The sequence below is a fragment of the Lichenostomus cassidix genome, chromosome 4A, assembly GCF_008360975.1.
Source record: "Lichenostomus cassidix isolate B80296 chromosome 4A, HeHo_3.0, whole genome shotgun sequence".
Lineage (NCBI taxonomy): Eukaryota > Metazoa > Chordata > Aves > Passeriformes > Meliphagidae > Lichenostomus > Lichenostomus cassidix.
In genome coordinates, this window is record NC_139485.1 from 10,525,961 (window position 1) to 10,548,340 (window position 22,380).

The following is a 22,380-nucleotide window of genomic DNA, read 5'->3' on the forward strand; positions in this document are numbered from 1 at the left end:
ACCCAGTTAAATAAGCACAGTTATACACTTCTTGCCTATTTATACAATAAGCACTAAGGTTACACTTTATTTACAACTTTTGAAAAATGTACAGTTTCTTACATGGGTTACTTGTGCAAAGTTATACTTTTCAACTAACAGACCAATGTGCACACAAAAGACACTGGAACAGTGGACAACACAATTGCAGGTTCCATCCCACACTGCTGCTTAAGGTTCTGTATCCAAAGGTACAAACTTGCCTTACAAAAAATGAGTCTGGACTTACAAATGTTTTTTTCAGAATTGAAAAAATACTTTCATAAAACTGAAGGGAACGAACTCAAGCATGCAGCAGTAGCTCACACAAACCACACGGTCATCTACGAAGAGCAGAAACTGCAGAGACTCGAGTGCCTACCCTGGACTTAATTCAAACTTTCCACAAGACAAAGTTAGATCCCAAACAACTTATCTTTCTCAGCTGAAGATAAGGGGCAGGAGAAAGACACCAAAGGAGAGTAATTCCATCACTGGAACAGGTCAGGTTTTACCTCTTCCTTAACGTGGAAGGCCTTTGCTGAATACCACAGTTCTACCTGGTTTTGTCCAGTAATGCCTCGGTGACAGGACTATAGACACCTACTGACAGTTTCTGTAGGTATGTCCTTTAAAATAGTAATTAAAAAAAAGAAAAAAAAAAGGCTTGTTTCTCACCCTCAGCAAAAATCCAAGTACCACAGCTGCAGTGATTTATGTAGATCTGTACATAAATCTTGCATGTGAAGTGCAGAAGTAACAAGCATTCCAGGGCCTTACTAAATCTTTGAACTGTAATCAATTGAAGAGTTGATTTTTTAACATGAGTAAAGGAGTTGATAAACCAATACAAAAGGGAAACAAAAGGTGATTTCTTCACCCAGTACTTACAAATGCAGTGGGGTCTAAACCAATAGTAGAGGTAAGTGACCAGCCTGGACACATCAGCACTTTAGTTAATATCAGTTAAAAAATGTGTATGTATATAAACATCCCTTTTATCAAGCTACACATAAGCATCACTGTGTATAACACAATTACAATTAAAAGCTTAGTGTACACTACAGAAATGCACAATACTGCCCTAAGACTGGAGAGGGACCACAGAAAATGAACTCAGCATCAGTAACTCTTTTGCAAGTAACCCAAGTACAGAACGTTTGACTTCAAAGTGGGTGCGTTCTGATGTCCAAGGAGAAGAAGCTTCAGCAAGGGAGGGTGGCAACAGCACAACAGCTATTCTGCTTGCAAAGTAAATGCTAGGAGGAAAAAGATGACTCTGACACTTTGTTTATTTTCCTCATCAACAGAGTGTTCATTTGCATCATCCTGGGTCAACAGTCACGCCAGCTCTGTTCTACTATTGCAGAAACCCGTTTTTCATATTCCCGCTTATTCTCTTGGTATAGCTGAGCTGCCTGGCTGTTTGCTGGACTGTTCGGATTTGGCTCATCCAATAGGGACTGTGCAAAGAGAAAAAGATCCTTAGGCACTGCGAAGTACAGTTTTCCAACATGTTCTGTAAACTACCCATACTAGTCAGAGCAGAGATGTTAGTCCAGACACCCACACTGCATTCCTGCAGCTGGAAGGCTTTAGAGGCTTTGGCCACCACACAGGCACAGAGCAGGTGACTTTCTGTGACAGCCAAGCAGTGCATCCCTGGTGGGCCCTTGCAGTGACCACCTGTGTCACTGCCCAGCCAGTTTACACCTGGGAAGGATTCACACTTTGCCAATATCAAGGTATAGCTGCTCTACTGGCTCTTAGGAGAGCAGAAGAGTTTCCTGAGCTGTTTTAGTCAAAGCATTGTAATGTCACTCTTCAGGCAGAGTTCTTTTACCTGTATGGATGTTAAGATGGAGGAGACATCGTAAGTGGGGCTCCAGCGATTCTGAAGGATATCCAGACATATACTACCGTCTGCATAGACTGGAAAGGGTCAAAAAGAACAGCTTAAAACACAGCTTGTACAGCTACTGGCTTTTTTCCTCTTTTTGCTTGATCCCAAAACCCACATACAGACACACTGCAACAGTCCATAGTGTCTGACAGGCTGAAATCCTGCAAACAGGCCTGTAGGTAGGAAGCAGTGAAGCTCCTCACCACCAGCAGCCTGAGGTATTTAAACTCAACCCCTGCATATTCTCTCACAAACTTCTCTGTGTCATTGCAACTACCACTATGGAAAATCATTAACAGATTTTAAAGCAAAAAAATTTTAGCTATCCAGAAGTGAACCAAACAAAGAACACCCGCAAACAGTTGTTCACGCTCAAGGTTTCCCCATGAAGTCTCTACAACGTAATCCTGTCACTTCCTCACAGCAGCTACAGGAGAACTTTCCCTCCCTGCACTGTACCCACACTTGCCACGTTGGAAGATTTCTGGTATATCTGCACAAAGCTAATATTTGTTTGGAGGCAAAGAATACCTCTCCAGCCTTTAGTTACCAAGGGGATCAATTAAACAATTTTACTGTCACTGGCTATAGCTAGACCCTAACACTACATTTCATGATGTATCATTTTTACAGGCATTTTGGGGAAGAAAAGAGAAGACAGCTGCATTTATCAGTGTCACTATGCTATGTCTACAATACATACAGACAGAAGTCCAAAGCACTGCTATTTAAGTACAAAACATTCTTCTGTAAGGCTTAACAGGCAGTTGAGTGTCTCATCAGTACTGCGCTGTAACACCTGAAAGGTAAGAGGCTCCTTTTATTGCCCCTTTCTTTTCAAGCCTGAGCACTGTTCACATATCCATCCTCACCAAAACTACACAGAACCACATGGAATTTTGCTGCCTTATTAGATAATGGAAATTTTTATAATAAGCAGACCTTTTTATACAGCAATCTATAATAAAAAAACACCCCAGCCCTCCCCTCCCCCCCACCAAACCTCCAACAGAATAGCAAAAGTAAACCCAGGTATTGTGTAAGTACTTACCATTTGGATGAAACATTTTAGAGACAAATCTAACAGTAGGTGGCTTATTCGGGTATTCTTCTGTGAATTCTATTGTAAGTTTGAAAGTTCCTGGAGTTGAAAGAGAGATAAGCAACCTTTATTCAGCATGAATTTACACAAGGGATGAGTAAGTAGCATCCCTCCACCATGCACACTGACACTATTGTGCTCACACAGGCATGTTGGATATGGAACACACATTGTGCAATCCCACAGCAATTCCTCTACTCTCTTGGAGTTAATCATTAATGCTGAAGTCCTAGACAGAACTGGCACAAGAGTATTTCCTATGACTTCTATTGCCAAAACCACCACTCCAGTGAAAAGGTTTATGTAAGGAAATAAATCTGCCCTTGGGGTTTTCTTCCACAGAGCCTAATCCCAGTACATTGTACAAACAGCAGTGGGTGTAGAACCATCTGCGTAACACAACGTCATTCTGTGAGTCCTATCTATGGAATATGCTGTCATGGCAAGGACCTCCTAATTTATTTGCTCTAAATTAAAAAAAAAGGAAGTAATAATTCTCAACAACTGTAAGGTAATCAGGTCTTGCAGAAAAGTAGTATTGAATGTAGCATCCAAATCTGACACTTTAAAATAAAAACCTGACCATTTACATCACACTAACTGGTCTTCCATAGAAAAAGACTGATTAAGCAGAAACAGAAAACTGTAGTTGAGTCTTAATCCAACCATTTTAACAGCCTGCACCAACATAAGTTATTTTAGCCCTTCTCCTCAGGGTATGACAATCTGAGAATAAGAAGTCTGTCAACTAAGCTGCACACATGGGTTCAGGGGATTAAGGAATGCTCCTGATTCAGCTCGGTAACTAAGGAACTCTACCTACTCCCCTGCAGACCATGCCAGCTCCTCCCAGCCACGCTGCCACTGAGAGCAACCAGCCCTGAAGGCAGCTTAGGATGTTCCTGGGTATGCCCAAAGAGAAGTATCTGAACCACCTTCATATAAATATACAGCTCTCCGGCAGAAGGACTGCACCTGACAGTAACAGCTGGAACAAGCTGCCAGGGTGGGCATATTACCTTTTTTGAAAGGGCATCCTTATAGATCAGTGATAGATCAGGTTCCCCTGTCCCCCCATGCTCAGCATCCTTGGTTCCTACTGTGAGGGAGTTTTCCAGCACTAATACAATGAAGTTATTCCTTTGTTTGTCTGGCAAACATGTGCCAATAACTGGCAAACCAGAGAACAGATTTTTGTTTTTCCTTTTTTTTTTTTTTTCCAGATCAGCAAGGACCTGCATTATTTCCCAGGGACTCCTTCCTTTATAAGGAGATAAACTGTAACACTGAGTTGCAAGAAATGAAGGTCATTGCTTTGACGTTCCAGTTTGCAAATGAAGACACAGCACAGATGCTTCAGCACTTTCCCTACAGCAGTGGGAAGTCTCAACACCCTAAAAATAAGTTTATGCATGTTTGGTTTTTTATTAGCAGCCTAACAATGCAAGAGCAGAGAGCAAACACTATGCTATCTCACTGTGAAACAAACGAGCCAGAACAGTAGAGTGAAGATTGTTCAAATTAGTGGAAGTCTGCAGTGGAGTTTTCAAGTTTACTCCAGCTTAGTCCAAAAGCACAGAGCCAGGTCTGAGATGAGCTTGAAACCCAGGACTGGGAAGCTAGTAACCACTTCTACCAGCTGTAAACATCAGCCCCTTAGAACCAAATGCTCAGGGACTTGATTCTAAATTTCAGACATTCTCAGCTCTCCCTGCCCCAGTTCTGGTTCTCAGTAGCCTCCTCCTGAGGAAGGAGTGACTAAGCAAGCAGTAGGCTGAAAACTGAGCACAAACCATCACACAGGTTTGACAGTGACAGGAGCAGTTTGGTCCTAGAATCCATTTAAAACTACTGAAAGAAAGGGAAGTTTTGTCCCACTAGACACAGGACAGCGCTACTTTTAACACGAATCTGAGCAAGGGGTAGTCTGTGTCCAGCTGGAGTATCTACCTACTCAGATTTCCAAGTCAGGGCCCAGAGTGGCAATGGCTCTTTGGAAATGCTCCACAACACGCAAAACCTCACAACTGAGCTTTATTAAACGACAAATCCAGAGATGTGACGCACTGAAGTCCAAGGGTCATTCACTGAAAGCCCACACAAGTCAAACAGGTATCACAACACACTGCTGGGGATGAGGCCTTCAGTGTCCAGTCTTTTCTGTCTCTAATTTTAATACCTTCAACTGGTATTTCTCACAACTTATCCTACACAGCCATTTCTTAAAACATAAATTATCATATTCACTGTCATTTTCTATGTTGGGATCACAACTAAAGTTAGGAGAACATTCTCTTTTCTGCTCTGTACTTACCTTGTTGATCACTTCTACCTCAGGATCTGAGACTGTGACACAGCCAACAGAGGCTTCTGCATGACCTATGCACCAGCCCCAGCAACCCCAGAGAACAGAGCCCATGTCCCTGCAGGGCCCCTCACTGCAGGCCCCAGGAGCAGCCCCTCCATTCCACTGTCCACAAAGCAGGGATGAGCTCTTCAGCTTCCACACGAGGATACAGGATCCATATTCCATAAGCAAGGCACAAACCACACAGAAGACAAATGCCTTGCTTTCTCTGTTCAAGCCTCCTGCACAATCACAGCAAGGCAGGATACTACAATAGCAAAACTACTTAACTCTCTCCAAGCCAGGAATCCTGCACTAACCACAGTATCATCGTCCAGTTTCAGAGAAACAGGTCTGAAGGACTGGGAGAGCCTGGGTTTCCGTGACTGTGCCAGCATTACCACTTCAGATGCCACACACAAAGATTCTTAGAAAAATGGTGAAGGGCAGGACAAACATCCCCAGGGTTCTACTGCAGACACCTACAATCGCATCCTTTTAAACCAGAAGATGGATGTTATGCCGCTGATCTAAATTAGTAGTTGCTCCTAAGCTGAGCCAGCCTGTGCACTGAGTTGTGAAAACACCCTCCAAAGTCTGGGGGTGGAGAAGGAGGGATGTCAGCTGCAGAATGCTGCACAGCAAGTAAACAAACATTTCAACTTCAGGTTTGCAGCCCAGACAAACCAAGACACCTCAGAAGCTGTGAGTGAAGAAGCACCTCACCAGAGTGAGGATAATGAACAGTAATTCCCATGATGTTGGAATTATTATACCTCTAGTTTAACAAAACCCCCCAAACTTCACAGGGTACTTTCTCAAGAACTAAGCTACCTGAAATTTTACAGTACCACCAAGGAGTGAAAGAGCTTAAAAATGAAAAAGAACACTGACCTTGCTGCAAAGGCTTCATGAGAAAGATTACAGAGTTTCAGTGTACCTTTGACTCACAAGGGCCTGCACAGCTGCAAAGCAAGCCCAAACTAACATCCTACTAAATTAAAATTCCCTTACTTTTACCTATATGAAGCTGAACTGCATCTGGACTGCACCACCATTATCTGAACTGTGCTACTCCACTCACTGAATGGAAAAGCTCAGCTGAGGCACCAACAGAGCCCTATCTCCAGGCACCACTTAGTGCTTTGTTATCTAGCAAGGTAAGATACATCCAGAGGAGGGGAGATAAGCAGATATCCTACAACATCTGTTTTCCTAAGCACACAGTGTGAAAACACACACTTTGCTAAGAAAAGAGCAATCCATCACACCCTGAGATTACATTAAGACATCAACCAAAGCAAGAAGACAGCAGCAGCAACCTCAAGCATCTGTCTGAACCTCAAACTGCTGTGAGTGCAACACGTCCTCAGTATCCAAGATAAAGACACAACGCTGCCTCGGAAAGCACAGAGGAAATCAATATGTCAGGGCTCTCTAAAGCAGTCTTCAACCTTCTGCAACTAAATGGAAATATATGGAAAAAAGCCCTTATAGCATCTGTTAACCACATGCTGAGCTGGAAGAGCCTGAGCATGGCAACAACCTGCATTTTAGCACACTGCAAGGAGACAGCTTTCTGCTCCAAACAGTGAATCACTCTATTAGCAGCAGTGCTCCAAGAGCCAAAGCAGCTCTAGCAACCCCCACAGAAGTTGAAGAGAGCCCTTCTTCAAGCGTTACAAGAAGAGATAGCAAAATATATTTAGTCTATCTGTTCTGTTATGCAATGTTTTAAGTTCAAGTTCTAAATATTAGACTGCTGAAGCAGCTACTCCAGCAAGTTTCTTAACTAATCAAATACATTAGAAAGAAGCAACTAGAGTATTTGGATTTTTCTTAGGCCTGAAATATTTAAAATCTTCAAAATCCTCACAAAGAAATACAATCTGCAATTTAGAGGCACATCTACAGGTGCTGCCTCCAAGGATAAACAAAGACAAGAGAGCTAGCCAAGAACAACAGAAGAGTTAAGGCATTTTTCCTGTGCTTTTGTCATGAGTCATGGAGATCTAAGATTAATTATAGCTTGCACTGAAAGTACCTTAAAAAAATGCATCACTGATTTCAGTTAGACAGTATTTCATGTCTAACAGGTTTTCACAAGATGCTGAAGTACCCATACAGCATCAGTAAACCTATCAAACTCAATAAGGCCAGATGGAAGCTACAGGTATACAAGACCTATTTAAAGAGCTTTTAAACTTAAAAAGTCCTTTCCATTTCAAGCCTGAATGATACCAATTGTAGCAGAGCGAAATAAATGACAAGAAAAAGCCACCATTCTGACCTTCCTCAAACATTCAGCCCTTTTCCTACTTCAGCAGATTCACGTTGGAATTTGCTCACAAAACACTTCCAGCATCAGAAAAAAACAGAACTCAAACAGAAGACAACGGTTTTACACCAGGTTTTTGATGGTTACCCAAACATGAGTGTCCCTAAACACATGATCCAGAGTTCAACAGGAAAGTTTGCAGATATCCTTAAAAGGACGTATCACAGTCAGACTTAGCGATTATACAAACAAGACTGTACAAGCTAATTTGTTTGTTTCTGTAAGTCAACACAGCAATCTAAATCTACAACACTCGCTGAGAGTAGGATTAGAAAAACACTATTTACACGGATCAGGCACACGGGTGTGCGGCCAGGTGAACATGCACCCACGCCCCCCGCCATCCCCGGGCCCACACCTGTTGCAGAGCCCACGGCAGTGACACCAAGCCGTGTCACACCGTGTCACCCCGGGAAAGCCAAACACCAGCCCCGCACGCCGCACTTACCGTCCTCGAAAGGGGTCCCCTCGGGCCTGGAGGAGGGAAAGCAAAGCACAGCGTTACCCCGCTGGCAGCCCGGCTCCAACCCCCCGGCGGCTGAGCGGCCCCCGCGGCCCGCCGCCCCCTTCCCTGCCGACTCACCCGAAGATGACGGCGTTCCACACCATGATGTTGTTCTCGGAGGGGGCCCCGCTCACCCCGGCCGGGGGATCCTCCTGCAGCCTGCGGGGCACAGCGACCGTGAGCACGGCCCGCGCCCCCCGCGCCGCGCAAACGGCGCAATCCGGGACGCCGCTGCGCAAACGCCGTAACCCGGCCGGCGGCGGCCGCGCCGCGCAAGCGGCGTAACCCGGGCCGAAGCTGCGCAAACGGCGTAACCCGGGCCGGCGGCGGCCGCCTGCGCAAACGGCGTTACCCGCGCCAGGCAGCGCCGCCCGCGCTACGCAATCAGCGGAGCGCGCCTTGCCCCGCCGCCATGTTGTGCTGCCCCCTCCTCCCCGGTAGCGCTGGGCCCTTCGTCCTCCTCCCGCCCGCCCGCCCCTTTACCCTCGGCCCGCGGCCTCGGTACCTCTTGAAGTCCCGCATGAGGCGCCTACGGGCCGGAGTGGACATGGCGGGCTGAGGGTTATAGCTCAGGCATACACTGCCGGACGGAGCGCCGGGCGCGGCTGAGGTTCGAGCTCCGACTGAGGCGGCGGCGGCGCTGACGGACAGGAGCGATCGCGGCCTCTACCACTGCGGCGGGCGCGGGGGGGGAGCTTGGGCTGCACCGACTCCTGCGCCGGCAGCCGGACGGTCCCGGGATGTACCAACAGCGCGGGGAGAGGGGGGCGGAGCCGGATGTGGCTGAGCCCCCGGCCCAGCCTCTACCACCGCGGCGGGGGGCGGTGCTGGGGGCGGTACCAACGGCGGCGGGGGGCGGGGGTGTTGCGCGGATGACGTCACGGGGCGGCGCGGCGGCTGCCCTGCGGGGTGAGAGCAAAACAGTTGGACGGAAAGCACAGAGCACGCGCGCCAGCGACCCTAAACAAGGAGCTGTCCCCGCTTCCCCAGGGCAGGCAGGTGTTCTGCAGCCCCAGGACAGCAGGGCTCCATCACACGAAATGGTGACAGGAACACAAGAACCATCACTCCAAATGCCCTCCCTTCCTCCTTCTCCCCCAGATTTATATGCTGAGCATTGGGCCATATGGTCTGGGATATCCCTGGGGTCAGTTGGGGTCAGCTGTCCCGGCTGTGTCCCCTCCCAGCGTCTCGCTGCTGGGTGGGTGAGGAGCAGAGAAGGCCCTGGCTCAGGGCAAGCCCTGCTCAGCAGAAACATCTCTGAGTTACCAGCACTGTGTCCAGCACAAATCCAAACCTCAGCCCCATACCGGCTACCGTGGAAAAAATTAGCACTCTCACTGCCAAAACCAGCACAATCTGCTACAGTAGTGCATTTTCTGCTTCCCCAGAGAGTGTCTTCCAAGGGAGAATAATCTATTTTCTACGTTTCTTTAACAGCCTTCGGAAGTACAGGATCCCTCTGCTGTTGTCTGAAGCAGACTGGCTGGGCTCTGTTTTTCGAGTTTATCCTCACTCGTAATTTCATATAATCACCCGTGCGGGGAGGAGGCTTCAGACTCTCGGGAGAAGACCGACTGAAAGAAATAGAAACATTGTTGTCGCGGCCGCACTGCAAACCTGCCGTTCCGGACCCTTCCTGTGCAGTAAGAACCGTGTGAGCTCTGGGCGCTTGCCGTGAAGAGCCTCGTCCAGCGCCCGGCAGGGAGGCACAGGAGCTGCCGGGAGCCGCCTGGCTCCGTGCGTTCCCCCGAGCCCCGCGGAGCCGCCCCGGCGGGCGGGGCCGGGCGGGAGGAGGAGGAGGCCGGGCGGGAGGAGCAGGAGGCCGGGCGGGAGGAGGAGGCCGGGCCGGAGGAGGAGGCCGGGCCAGGCGGCTCCGAGCCCGCCGCCGCCGCCATGCCGAAGGTGGTGTCGCGCTCCGTCGTGTGCTCCGACACCCGCGACCGCGAGGAGTACGACGATGGGGAGAAGCCGCTGCACGTCTATTACTGCCTGTGCGGGCAGATGGTGCTGGTGCTCGGTGAGCCGCGGGCCGGGGACAGGGGCAGGCCGCGGGCCGGGGAGGGTCAGGCCGCGGCCCGGCGGCGCGGAGGGCCCGGGAAGGCGGCGGCGGGGTGCGGGTGTAGGTTCGGGATGCGGGTGCGGAGTGAGGGTGCGGGTTCCGGGTTGTGGGTGCGGAGTGAGGGTGTGGGTTCGGGGTACGGAGTGAGGGTGCGGGTTCGGGATGCAGGTGCGGAGTGAGGGTGCGGGTTCCGGGTTGCGGGTTCCCGGCACGGGTGCCCTCCCGGCCCCGCCGCCAGCCCGGCCCCGCCGCTCCCCGCAGATTGCCAGCTGGAGAAGCTGCCGATGCGGCCGCGGGACCGCGCCCGGGTGATGGACGCGGCCAAGCACGCCCACAAGTTCTGCAACGCCGAGGAGGAGGAGAGCGTCTTCCTGCGCAGGTGGGCCCGGCCTCGGCACCCCCGTCCCTGTGAGCCGCAGGCCCGGGGAAGGGCTGCGCTCCGTGCCTAGCTGGGTGTCGCCAGCCGGGTGCGAGACTCGGTGTCCGTGCGCTCTGCTCAAGCGCTGCCTCTCTCCCCAGACCCGAAGGCATAGAGCGGCAGTTCAGGAAGAAGTGTGGCAAGTGAGTGACCTTTTTTTAGTCTTTTTAGTGATTTTTAGAATCTTTTTGTGAGGAAGCCATAGGAATACAGAATCTGGTTTTCCTCTCAGCTATGCATATTTCTGTTTCCAGGTGTGGACTGCTGCTCTTTTATCAACACCAACAGAAAAATGCTCCTGTGACGTTCATTGTTGATGGTGCTGTGGTCAAATTCGGCCAGGGTTTTGGGAAAACAAACATATATACACAGAAACAAGAACCTCCCAAAAAGGTAATTAGCTCTAGAGAAGGAGGATATCTTTGCTTTTCTAAAAGGGTTGTGTATAAAGTAACTTAAAGGAGAGGGTAGAGGGGAGAGGAAAAAAAAAGGACCTCTGAACAATAACTCAGTTTGGTGTCTTCTTCATGTCTCCCTTAAGTTTTTCTTGAGAGAGGTCACTGCAGCTTGGAGTCCTAGCACTGAAGGAGAGCAAAATAAACTTGGAAACCTAGACTGTTCCTGATGTTTAGGCTCAGTTAACAGAAAGTTTCCATTTGTAAGTAGGTCAGGCAGGTAGTCTACACAGTGATTCTCAAAGTCTGGCTCATTTATTGTATATCAGTGAGCTTGCTTCTGGTAATGACACCTCTCAGCCCAGAAATCACTGAGCATAATTCCTCTTTGCCACCCACAGAGTTCAGGTAATCTTGATGACTTGCATAAGAAGCCTTAAAAGCTTTGGAAGGAGGAAGCAATCCCTACTGGCACAACTGTTGCCAAAGTTTAACAAAATATTCTTGTTTTTCACCCAGGTGATGATGACCAAACGGACCAAAGACATGGGCAAGTTCAGTTCAGTCACAGTCTCCACAATTGATGAAGAGGAGGAAGAGATCGAAGCGGTGGGTTTTGGGTGCCCTTAGTGGCAGCCACATCTGAGCTGGGCAGAGCCAGTGATGGTCTCACTGTTGGGATGAGGTGTTGTTACTCTGAGGTTTGCTGTTGCAAAGTGACATGTGTGTGTTTCAGAGGGAGATTGCAGACTCATATGCACAGAATGCAAAAGTGATTGAGAAACAACTGGAACGCAAAGGCATGAGCAAGAAAAGGCTACAGGAGTTGGTGAGTGTTTTCTTTGGTGTTGAACACAAAGCTCTGAGATGTGTTGGCTTTGTACACAAAAGCTGTCTTGCAGATCAGAGTGTGAGTATAGAGAGGTCTTGGTACAGTCACAGGCAACTTACAGCTTTATGACGTTGAGATTTCCTTTACAGTTTTTATAGAGATGTTCTAGTCTCCCTGAACTTAAAATTGCATGCCGTTACCTGGAGAGCTAACTGAAGAGCAGCCAGCAGAGTGCTTGCAGGGAGGTTTTCTGGGACCTGTTGGACAAGGAACAAGGGAAGGGGAAATCAGGCCATGGCTTTGCCATCCTGTGCTTTCATGCCTGCTTGGCACAGCAGGTCATTGCCATGAGGCATCAGGGCAAAGCAAGGCTCTTCTGGAGGTCCTGCAGCTCAGCTGCCACTGCAAGGGGCACTTGAAGAATAAATGGCAAGAACATCACAACTGATCTTACCTGCTGTGACAGGAGGGTGGTAGATGGAAGGGGAAGGAAATGTGCAGCTTCCACTTGAGGATGGAAAGTATGAAATTGTCTCCTGGGCAGTTGGTCTTGGGCTTTTTATGATTTTAAAGATGGTTCTTGTTTTGTATGTCAGTGGAGGAGAAAGTCAGCAAAGCACTTGAGCTACTCTTACTCCTGGTCTTGGAACTGAAAAGTTTGCATTGGTCAGACAAGATGAGAAAACCTCATTGGAGCACCAAAGGGAACAGTATCCAGATGTTATTTAATTCTGCCTTAATTTTCCCATTCAGGCTGAGTTAGAAGCCAAGAAGGCCAAGATGAAGGGAACCCTCATTGATAACCAGTTCAAATGAAATGCTGCATATCTGCTGGATATTCGGAGACAGGAGAAAGTTACCAAGAGCTATCACAGTTCTGTCAACAAAGCAGAAGAAACAGACAATGTTCAAGAGTTGCACTGTGCTGCAGCCAGCTTGGAGATTGAGAACCTCTCTGTATAAGTGATATTCAGTACCAGTCTTAACTCCAATGGCACTGGAGACTTTGCTCAAACTGCAGTTCTCTACAGACCCAGTGTTACGAGCAGGCTGTTCCAGACAGAATATCTACTTCAAGAAAATCTTCGGTGGGTGCCTTCCTAAGTTCACCTTTAGATACCTGTCTTTTTATTTTGTAGTTTTCAATTGTGTTTCCTTGAATATATTAGAACAATAGGTAACTGTAGAACAAAGAGATCCTTACAAAAGAAAGCTCTATGCCTGTTGTTCATTTTGTTATTTTAAATGTGTCCAAAAGGTGCAGCAGCCTGAGCCATGCCGTTCCAGCAGTCTGGAATGACTGGGATGCAAGGCTTGGGCATGGTGTTGCTGCTCACCCTGACATGCCAGAGGCAGCCAGCACAGGCTGGGCTGCAGCACTGCAGTCTCAGCTCCTGCTGAACGTCAGAAGGCTGCAGGTGTACAGAATTACACTGTCCCAACAGACACCGACAGGAATCTGAAATCCAGCCCTGCTTAAACTACTGCACATAAAACCTGCTACGAATGAGTTCAAACATATAGTTGGAAGTTACTGATGCAGCCAGTGATCATTAAAGAATACAACTGCATGTCTGAACTAGCCCATTGGGCAAAACAGCATCAGTATTTGGAGTTGTGAAGTGTTGAAGGAAAAATCGTTTTGAATGTACTGACGACTAAGGACTTGGATAGACAACATTACACACCAGTTTTTAAAGTACCTTGTTTGGGGGATAGCATTTTGTGCCTCCTGTGTGATGTAGTAACAGTGCTCTATAGCCCGTGTCTTTGTTGCTCTACTTGGGATTAAATACCATGTTACAGATTTGAACTGAAATAGTTTTCCTAGGACGTTCTTACTCCACCAAGTATCATAAAATGTGAGCAATGAACAAGATGCTTCCATCTCCCACAACTACTATTGAAAACTTCCTATAATCAATAAAGATTTTCCATCTGGTTTTATAACCCTGACTGGGAAAACTCAGATCTGCTTACCTAAGGATGTATCCTTCCTTTCTTTGGGAAAATAAGGTGTAAAAGAGGGAGTGAACTTGGCCCAGTGCTAGCAGAGATGGTCTGTAGATCCTGTGACAATTTAATGCCAGGCTGGTGAGCAGGTGTTCAGGTGAACTCATGCAGTGCTGATCTTGTTCCCTGCTGATCATCTGCTAATCTGAAGCCTATTTCCAGAAGCTTGTGGCCAGAGGCTCTCTGTGGTGTGCAGTACTCGGGAAGGGCAGGAGGCGTGCCTGAGTAGAGCTCCTGCACACAAACCCCTTTCTCAGTCCAGCCAGGCGAGGGCCTCAGGGTTCCCTGGGAGCAATCCAAACCCGGGGTTACCACAGGTTGCTCTTTATAAAAAATTCAGATTTTTTTTTTCCAAGCAGGAGTCAAAGATTTTGACATCTGTAAAAAGGTTTTGAACCACATGAGATCTGCTGAGATAAAGATGCTGAGTCTCCAGCTGTCCAAGGATGAAATGCAGTCTTGCTGCAAGTGACACTAGAACAACAAGCTGTCTTGGGGATGGGGTGATTTATTGTCAGGATTAAGGCTGGGAGTGACAGAAGGCTTCAGCTGAGGACATGCTATGAAGGGGCTGCCAGGTGGGGATAGGACCATCTTTGCGGTTTGGTGAAGCACAAAGAAAAGCTGGTGAGTGCCCAGCTCAGCTCAAGTTGTCCAAAGTAGCTGTTACCAACTGCCATCAACTTCCTTGGCTGCCACCTGGAGCTCTGAGCCACAGCACAGCACAGGCTTCTGGAAGGCCAGTCCATTTTCAGTCTGTGTATGTCATTCCTGTCATTAGAAATCTGCCTAGTTTGGCTCAGGACTTGTGCATGGACCCAGTCAGAAAGGGGAGTACCTCATTTGTTCTCAGGTACTTTTGATACACTCTAGTTAGGCAGTCCATGGCTGAAACAACTCCAACACAGAGAATTTGATCCAATACATTATTATGTATTTCTTACTCTAACTGGAGCTAGTTCACAACAGTTTAAATCAAGCTGGGCTTTTCATTTCTAGATCTAAATGAATTAAAATATATTAGCTGACTGTAGCAACAGGAAGCTGGTGCACCTAGTTCAAACACTTGATTAAATGTCCTGTTATGACAGACAAAACCTGCAGGGCTTCCCATACCCTGGTAGCAAATGGGCAATCTGCAGCTGAGTTTAGACCAAAGAAAAGTCAGATTTCATGTTTCTGTAAAAGTCAATATTTTTATAAATCTGTAGATATGGGTATGTGATAAATTTGTTTAACTGAGCACCATATTGTATGTAAGAACTTGTCCAGTTGCAGACATATCACAAAATGTGAAGTAGAAGTGAAGGAGAGGAACTGTTCCAAAAGTAATGGCACATATGGCCAGTCTTACCTTACTGCGTTTCATGGCTTAGACCAGATCAGTTTCCAGGGACCTTCACAAGACCCCAGTCTGATTTTTCGTGTCAGAACAACTCTGAGTGTAACAATGCTGCCTGGTTCCCCATAACCTGTAAAAAACTTCCCCACAATTTGTAAACACTGAAGAGACGTGGTAACAGTGAATCCAACCTCCTCGGTCATAATCACAGCTGTGCTTGGGGAGCAGTACCGAGTCCTCCCTGCCTGCCCCCTGAGGGGAAGTGTTTGTGGTTAGCTCTTACAGCTCTCCTTGGGCTGTGCTCCATCTTTGTGCTCTTTTACTCACTGATTGATCTGCAGATAGCTCGTTCTGACTCCCTAGATTGTTGCATTGATAAATGCAAACTAACAATGTGTATGATAAAGTGATCAGCTTGGGAGCAGCACTGATTGATCAGCCTGAATCAAACTAGACTCAGCTTTTGCTGGTGATATCCTAAAGAGCCCATGGGGCATTGCCACATCCAGGCATTTCAGAAGTATAAAATGATGAGCTTGTTTAAAAGGCTGCAGGGCTGGGCTCCAAGGATGGAATGGAAGCCTTGTAGCTCTCCCCACTGAGGAATTCTCATGAACCTAGCTGGCCACAGCATCCTGGGACTTTGCATGGATTTCAAGGCATGAATGGCCAATCTCTCTTTTGTTGTCAGCCAGACAAACTCCATCCCATGCCTCCAGCCAAGGCTGTAACTCCTGTCAATCCCACCAGGATCAGAAAGTGACAACCTGCAAACCACTGTTGGGATGACACCTCCCAGAACCTCCCTGATCCTGCCAGTCTTGCTGTGGGTCTTGGCAGATCCTGAGGGCTCATTGTTCCCAAAACCACTACCTGCCAGCAGCTCAGCATGGCTCCAGGGTGCACAGAACTGGGGCTGTGTCCCTGCAAATGTGAGCTTAGCTCCATCCCCACAGCCCAACCCGTGCATGTGCTTTGGGCAGCTGATGGGGCCACCTTGCATGGCTGGGCAGGATCAATCCCCACTGGGAACAACTGATTTAACCCTGCATGACCCAAAGCACTGCCTCTTCCCCTGCCCCTCTGCAGCAGCTGCTGCCAGTCATGCAGGCAGCACATGAAAGATGCTGGGGTAATGCCTGCCAATGGTGACAAGGACATGGAGGCAGGGCACTCCTGGCTCCATCCACAGCCCAGAGACACAGTCTGGAGTGACCAAACAGCTGCTGAAGGGGACAGTGGAGTGGATGAGCGGGCATTCTGTTGGTCTTTTCCAGATCAAGTCCTTGGGGTGGGATGGTCTCTGCTGCAGGACAGCACACAGCCGGGCACCACAGCCCAGCTGGGGCAGACTGGTGCACATGGAGCCATCCCAACCATCCTGCACCACTCGCCACCTGCCCCAGCCACTGACAAGTGTGTCACACGATCCTCTGCGCAGCTGTGCTGCGTCAACACCTCCTAAGCCTGGGATTTATGGCTGCTGGGCGAGGGGCTGAGACAAAAGCGGCATTGCAAGCATTCACCGACTCCTTCCCACCAGCAAAGGAGCTGATACACCAGGCTGGACACAGCTCCTGTGGAGGAAATCATGCCATATGTGATGTTCAGCCCTTCCCACGGGAGAGTCATGCTTAAAAGGAAAATCCACCCCCATCCATGCCATCCCTGGGGCAGCACAGCCCAGTGGACAGTCTTAGAGAGACTGCACTCAGTTTGCTGCCTTGCCACTGGCTGGCCCCAGTCCCTTTCCCATGCCTCAGTTTCCCCACAAGAACAAAGCACTTAATCCCTGTGCAGTGTGCTCCTGTGGCAGGCAACAGCAGCAGCTGAACCTCTCAACCTGGTCCTCAGACAAAGCTGCTCCCAGGGAGCTGTCAGGAGGGGGAGATTAAAACCCCAGAAGTCCTGCCAGCCTGTGCTAACCAACAGTGGAGTGCAGAGAAAGCCCTTGTGGGCTCTGCTCTGTATCTCCCACCTGCCAGAGCTAAAAAGAGCTGTGAAACACATGCTTGTTTCCTGAAACCCCAAGGCAGTCGATAGGGCAGGTAGCTAAAACCCATTTCTCTCAGTGCCAGCCCTGCACCCCAAGTCCAGTGCACAGTCTGTAGGTCTGAGGATTTAGGGATCCCCCAGCTCCGCTCCTTTGCAGCCTGGCACAACAGCCCAGCTCAGTGCCTTGGTCACCCACCACCGTGTGCAGGAAGAAATTATGCACTTACCTTCTTGTGCCAATGGCCTGGACATGCTTGCCCTGTGGAGGAAAGGATGCCCCATGCTCAGCAACCAGCAGCATTTCAGAACAGGACCTGAAATCCAGGTGAGCTTAGCAGCAGGAGGCTGAGAGCCCTTAATAAGTCAGCTTGCACTCCTACAGCAGGAGAGGGCTTCCTGGTAAAGCTGCCCCATGGCACAGCCCGCTGCCAGCCTGCTGCCTGTGCCCCCAGCACTGCCTATTGCTTGTGGCATTGCTTCACATCTCACCTCCCAGCCCCTTTAATTTCCACAGCAGCCAGTGGGGGATCTCACGCTGCAGCATCCCAGGGGCAGTCGAAAAGCATCAGCAAGGACTGTTGGCTCAGCTGTGAGGCACAACACTGTCTCCATCAGGAATGCATGTTCCTACTCACAGGGACCCCAAGCAAGCCAACACCACCTGCAGCAGGATGGTGCTGTGCTCTCACGCCTGGCTGCCCTGCTTAGATTCCAGCCACAAAAACAACTCTCTCCCTTTGCAACAAGGTCTTGTTTAGCTGCCTTGGGCAGTGCTTGAGATTGGCTTCAGTGATTGAGATCAACTGCTTTGAGCAGGCCCAGGCAGCCAGAAAGGACCAAAGGCATGGGGGAAGCGAGCAGACTCACTGATCTGAAGGGCAGAAGACCAGGAGAGCATCCATTCACCACTCCAGATCCCTGGGCAGAAACCAGGCAGCTTCACTGGGGTGACTCACAGATGTATAGAGATATCTGGGTAAAGGCCACACCACACACATTGCTCAATCTTACAGTTTCCCCCAAATTGTCCCAGCAGCACGAAGGAATTTTCCCCTTCCCCTGGAATTTTGAACCTTAAGTTCCGGGGTAAGTGATGCACCTCTCTGCTTAGCAAGCACAGCTGGTACAGAAGTTGTCTCTGCTCAGCTGCTACACCCCCACAGCACAGCACCTCCTGTGAGGGCAAGGCTAGCCAGGGAAACTACAGAACAGCAGCAATTACCTGCACTTGTGTCCTCTGGCTGGGTGTTAACATGCCCAAGCAGGTAGCTCAGTTTCTAAGCCAGAGAACATGATGCCAAGCTCTGCTCCTCGAGAGAGCAAGCACCCCCTTATACATTCCTCCAGCCTCCCAGGCATTTGGTGCCATGGGGAGTGCTATGCTTTACAGACAGTTTAGGCACTTGGCACTGTCAAAATCAGGTTTCACGAGCTCCAGCAGTCAGACAGGCCAGAGGCAGGACTGTGGCACAGAGTCAGTTCATCAGCTCTGGTTAGTGGGGTCTCAGGGAAGTCAGCTGGGTAAGCTCTTCAGAGCTGCCAGTCCCCATTCCAGCCCACACCGCTGGGGCTTCCCCTGGGGAGGAAACACTACCCAGCTTCCTTGGCAGCCTGCACTGTGTTTACCTGCCAGTATTTAGCAGGCAGTGAGGCTTGCAGGATGGAGAAGGTTGATCTGCCTCCTCTACAACTGCTGAGACCCCCACCCCCTCATACTTCAACTGCTGCAAGAACAAACATGAGATGAAGAATATTGGTTTCGGATTTTTATTTCTCTGTACTCTTTTAAGCAGGAGTGACTGAAATAGAAACCATCATGAGTCCCATCAGGGGGAATAGTTTGATAAAGACAGGGCAGGCAGTCACCTCTGCCCCAGGCCAACCTGTATAAACATTAGCCGCCACTGTTTAGTAACTAGATGGTTTTCAAACAAGTCCATGAACGGTCATAGACTACATAGAACAACATGCCAGTTCACAACAGGAAACAACTTATGTGTACTTCTTGATTTCATCATACAGGACTAAGACAAAAGCACCACCCATTCCTCGGAGTACATTCGACCATGCACCTTTGAAAAAGGCCTTGGTGCCCTCGTCCCGGGCAATCTTCCGCCAGCAGTCAAGGGTGCCGGAGTACATTATGTCAGCTGCAGGAGACAGACAGCTTTAGGAACTGGATGCCCACAACCCCCAACATCCAGGTCAGAAACGGCCTGGTGTATCTGCCAGCTTTATAATCTCAAGTGCATCCCATTTCTTGGCTGACTTTCTCCAATACTAGCACATCAGAGGACAAGACTGCCCAGGAGAGACGTTGCTGCTCCTGCATTGTCCCTGGGAGACACTGGAAGGACCGGTTCAAGCAGAAGGCTGCAACTCCTCACTTTGACACCAACACTTCTAAACCCAAAAGCTATTGCACAGTCAGCCAGGCTGTACCTGCTACGGAGGCTGTCTGTTCTTGTCCCAGAGACACTGGCTTGCAACATCCTTGGGCGAGTTCTGCTGCTCCTATCTACTGACAGATACCTGACTTGTGCATGCCACCTTACAGATGCACTACGCAGGGCAACCCATTCGTGCCCCTCCCTGTCACCTGATTCTGCAGCCCCTTCTTACAAGAGATGAAGACATCTACACAGGCTGATGAAAGCCAAGCCACTCTGCCTTCACTTCAACTCCACCAGCAACTATTGATTCAGGGATGCCCAATAATTCTTATACAATGAGGTAGAAACTTACCTCCTTTACGCCCAGACTGCATCATCATGCGACGACGAACCGTATCAAAAGGGTAAGAGACCAAACCGGCAACAGCAGTGACGCTCTGAGCAATCATCCAGCTGACAACAATGTGGGTGTTCTTTGGGTCTGGAAGCATGCCTGCAGGAGAGAGGCTTTGATGAGAACGGCAGGTGAGCCACCAGCACTATCGAAACGCATTACAGGCCTGCTGCAGCCCAGCATTTCCCTTTCAGCGCCGTTTTGGTCAACCTACCCTTCGCGGTGTCGTAGATGCCGAAGTAGGCGGCTCTGTAGATGATGATGCCCTGGACAGAGACACTGAAGCCCTGGTACAGGCCCCCCAGGCCATCTGAGCGGAAGATTTTGACCAGGCAGTCACCGAGACCACTGAACTCCCGGTCGGCCCCGGCTTTACCCACATCCGCTGCCAGGCGGGTTCGGGCAAAGTCAAGGGGGTAGACGAAGCAGAGGGAGGTCGCGCCGGCAGCACCCCCGGATGCCAGGTTACCGGCGAAATACCGCCAGAACTGGGTTCGCTTGTCCACGCCGCCCAGGAAGATCTGCTTGTACTTATCCTTGAAGGCGAAGTTGAGGGCCTGGGTGGGGAAGTACCGGATCACATTGGCCAGGTTGCCGCGCCAGAAGGAGAGGACGCCCTGCTCCCGCGGGATGCGCACCACGCAGTCGATGATGCCCTTGTAATGCTTGTCGGCGGAGATCTGCTTGCTGGCGTGCTGCACCTGCAGGGCCGAGATGTCGCCGTCAGCGCCGCTCCCCCGCGAGCCCCCGGCCCAACGCCGCCGCCCCCCCTCTCCTTGCGGCGACCTTGGAACGGCCCCGGCCCCCGGCGCTCACCTGCAGCAGCAGCTTCACCCTCTCGATGGGCGCGACGGCGGTCTTGGAGATGGCGGCCGCCACCCCGCCGGCAAGGAAATCCTTGGCGAAGGACACGGCCGCATCGGTCATGGCGGGAGCGGCGCGAGCGGGAGGCGATGCGGGCGAAGGAGGCGGGAGGCGGCGCTGAGGGGCGCCGCAATGGCCGTTAATATAGGGCGGGGGCGCGCGCGTGGGCGGGGCGCGCGTCCCGCTCGCCCATTGGCTGCGGGAGGGGGCGTGGCCGCCGCAGGGGGACGGGCCCGCCGTTGGAGCCGGTGAGGCACATGGCCGCGGGACGGCGTGGGGCAGCGCGGCACCGGGCCGGGATGGAGCACCCCGGGATGGAGGATCCCACCTGCACCGCGGGCGGGACAGTCTCATATGTGGCCCCGGCCCGGTCACACGCTTGTCCCCACCCCGGGCACACCGCGTGGCGGTAACGGGGCCCTCCGTGACCGCGACCCTCCGGCCCCTCTGCGTCATGCCAGTGCCATGGCGAGAGCAGCCGGGCACAGCAGAGCCGCGGCGCAGGCTAGAACGGGGCGGGCTCCGAGGCTGCCTCATCCACGGACACTACAGTCCCCTGACTCTCCCAGCCGTAGCCGAGACCTTCTCTCAGAGACCTCTCCGGATACTGTCCCTCTGCACACACAGAGCTCCAGGAGTGACCGAGCTCCAAGCAGTGGAGTCACAGTCCCAGTCTGTCAGTCACAGTGCTGAGCTCAGCCGAGATGCTCAGACACGCACATACCCCAGCAGGTACCACCCGCCACCTCTGTCACACAGCTACATCCCAATGTCACGTAAGTAGAACTTCACCTACCCAAGAGTTTAGCCTTGCTATTGCCTAGTTCTCCACGGTCATTCACCATTTCACACGTTAGCGATCCACTGATGAAGTGTTCTCTTTCAGTGACATCTTAAATATTTTAGTGCTGCCTTTTGGGGCATTTATCTGTATTTGTGATTACAAAGGACAGGCTTGGTTGATAAAAGGTTAGTTAGTGCTTTATAGGTCATAGGAGTGCTCTACAACACAAAGGTGGTATTAGCACATCAGAAACAAGTTAGATATAACTTTTTGACTCACTTGACTCTTACGTGGTTTGAAGAGCTGATCAGACATTCATATGCACCCGTTCAATCTTTAAAATCTATTTAGAAATACAGTGTTAGTAAAAAACATACAGGTGTGCTTGGACAAGGCAATAAATCCATTTCTCCCCAACATGTTACAATTCACATCTCCATATCCATACATGTCCAGTAAGTCTCAGTATTATTACCTGCACTGTGCTCATGGGATAACTGAGGCACAGGAACGTGTTCACTAGGCAGTTTGATTAGGATCAAAAGCACTTACAGCCTCAGTGTGATGCATGAACCACCAGATCTACTCTCTACCATTTTAATTTTTTGCTATCAATACTTGCATTTCTTCTGTGAGAAAAAAATCAGTATGAAGCACCACTGCAGTAGAACAGAG

The 22,380-nt window shown here is 49.9% G+C and overlaps 3 protein-coding genes across 6 annotated transcripts; 1 reads left to right on the forward strand and 2 right to left on the reverse strand.

The window, feature by feature from the left end:
• Positions 1 to 38: 38 nt before the first annotated feature.
• On the reverse strand, positions 39 to 10,111 carry UBE2A (ubiquitin conjugating enzyme E2 A). 4 transcript variants are annotated; one of them, XM_085060472.1, is made up of 7 exons: positions 9,834 to 9,974; positions 8,719 to 9,115; positions 8,292 to 8,372; positions 8,157 to 8,182; positions 2,973 to 3,062; positions 1,862 to 1,950; positions 39 to 1,481 (listed from the first exon to the last, which is right to left on the reverse strand). In XM_085060472.1, the coding sequence occupies exons 2-7, from the start codon at positions 8,760 to 8,762 to the stop codon at positions 1,353 to 1,355; spliced, it is 459 nt and encodes a 152-aa protein (XP_084916598.1). In that variant the 5' UTR covers positions 8,763 to 9,115; positions 9,834 to 9,974; the 3' UTR covers positions 39 to 1,352. The 4 variants fall into 4 exon arrangements, 2 of the variants coding, with proteins under 2 accessions (XP_084916598.1, XP_084916597.1); XR_014852238.1 differs by lacking the exons at positions 39 to 1,481; positions 8,157 to 8,182 and having other exon boundaries at positions 1,902 to 1,950; positions 9,750 to 10,111; XR_014852240.1 differs by lacking the exons at positions 39 to 1,481; positions 1,862 to 1,950; positions 8,157 to 8,182 and adding an exon at positions 1,957 to 2,720 and having other exon boundaries at positions 9,750 to 10,111.
• STEEP1 (STING1 ER exit protein 1) lies at positions 10,105 to 13,904 on the forward strand. Its single transcript, XM_085060473.1, has 7 exons — positions 10,105 to 10,233; positions 10,537 to 10,654; positions 10,795 to 10,836; positions 10,948 to 11,086; positions 11,608 to 11,697; positions 11,825 to 11,917; positions 12,674 to 13,904. The coding sequence occupies exons 1-7, from the start codon at positions 10,110 to 10,112 to the stop codon at positions 12,734 to 12,736; spliced, it is 669 nt and encodes a 222-aa protein (XP_084916599.1). The 5' UTR covers positions 10,105 to 10,109; the 3' UTR covers positions 12,737 to 13,904.
• Positions 13,905 to 19,021: 5,117 nt separating this feature from the next.
• Positions 19,022 to 22,170, reverse strand: SLC25A5 (solute carrier family 25 member 5). Its single transcript, XM_085060477.1, has 5 exons — positions 21,985 to 22,170; positions 20,874 to 21,038; positions 20,272 to 20,758; positions 20,016 to 20,156; positions 19,022 to 19,420 (listed from the first exon to the last, which is right to left on the reverse strand). Exons 1-5 carry the CDS (start codon positions 22,018 to 22,020, stop codon positions 19,263 to 19,265), a joined length of 987 nt encoding a protein of 328 aa, XP_084916603.1. The 5' UTR covers positions 22,021 to 22,170; the 3' UTR covers positions 19,022 to 19,262.
• Between the last annotated feature and the right edge of the window lie 210 nt (positions 22,171 to 22,380).

What these genes read in the sequence shown, in the direction of transcription:
- STEEP1 (XM_085060473.1), top strand. Translation starts at nt 10,110, where the DNA reads ATGCCGAAGGTGGTGTCGCGCTCCGTCGTGTGCTCCGACACCCGCGAC. An exon ending in AACAAGAACCTCCCAAAAAG is followed by an intron (nt 11,087 to 11,607) that starts GTAATTAGCTCT and finishes TTTTTCACCCAG; the next exon opens with GTGATGATGACCAAACGGAC. An exon ending in AGAAAAGGCTACAGGAGTTG is followed by an intron (nt 11,918 to 12,673) that starts GTGAGTGTTTTC and finishes TTTCCCATTCAG; the next exon opens with GCTGAGTTAGAAGCCAAGAA.
- UBE2A (XM_085060471.1), bottom strand. Translation starts at nt 10,111, where the DNA reads ATGGCGGCGGCGGCGGGCTCGGAGCCGCCTGGCCCGGCCTCCTCCTCC. An exon ending in GGAAGGGTCCGGAACGGCAG is followed by an intron (nt 9,116 to 9,833) that starts GTTTGCAGTGCG and finishes CTCACCCCGCAG; the next exon opens with GGCAGCCGCCGCGCCGCCCC.
- SLC25A5 (XM_085060477.1), bottom strand. Translation starts at nt 22,020, where the DNA reads ATGTCTGATCAGCTCTTCAAACCACGTAAGAGTCAA. An exon ending in CATCTACGACACCGCGAAGG is followed by an intron (nt 20,157 to 20,271) that starts GTAGGTTGACCA and finishes TCTCTCCTGCAG; the next exon opens with GCATGCTTCCAGACCCAAAG. An exon ending in GCAGTCTGGGCGTAAAGGAG is followed by an intron (nt 19,421 to 20,015) that starts GTAAGTTTCTAC and finishes TGTCTCCTGCAG; the next exon opens with CTGACATAATGTACTCCGGC.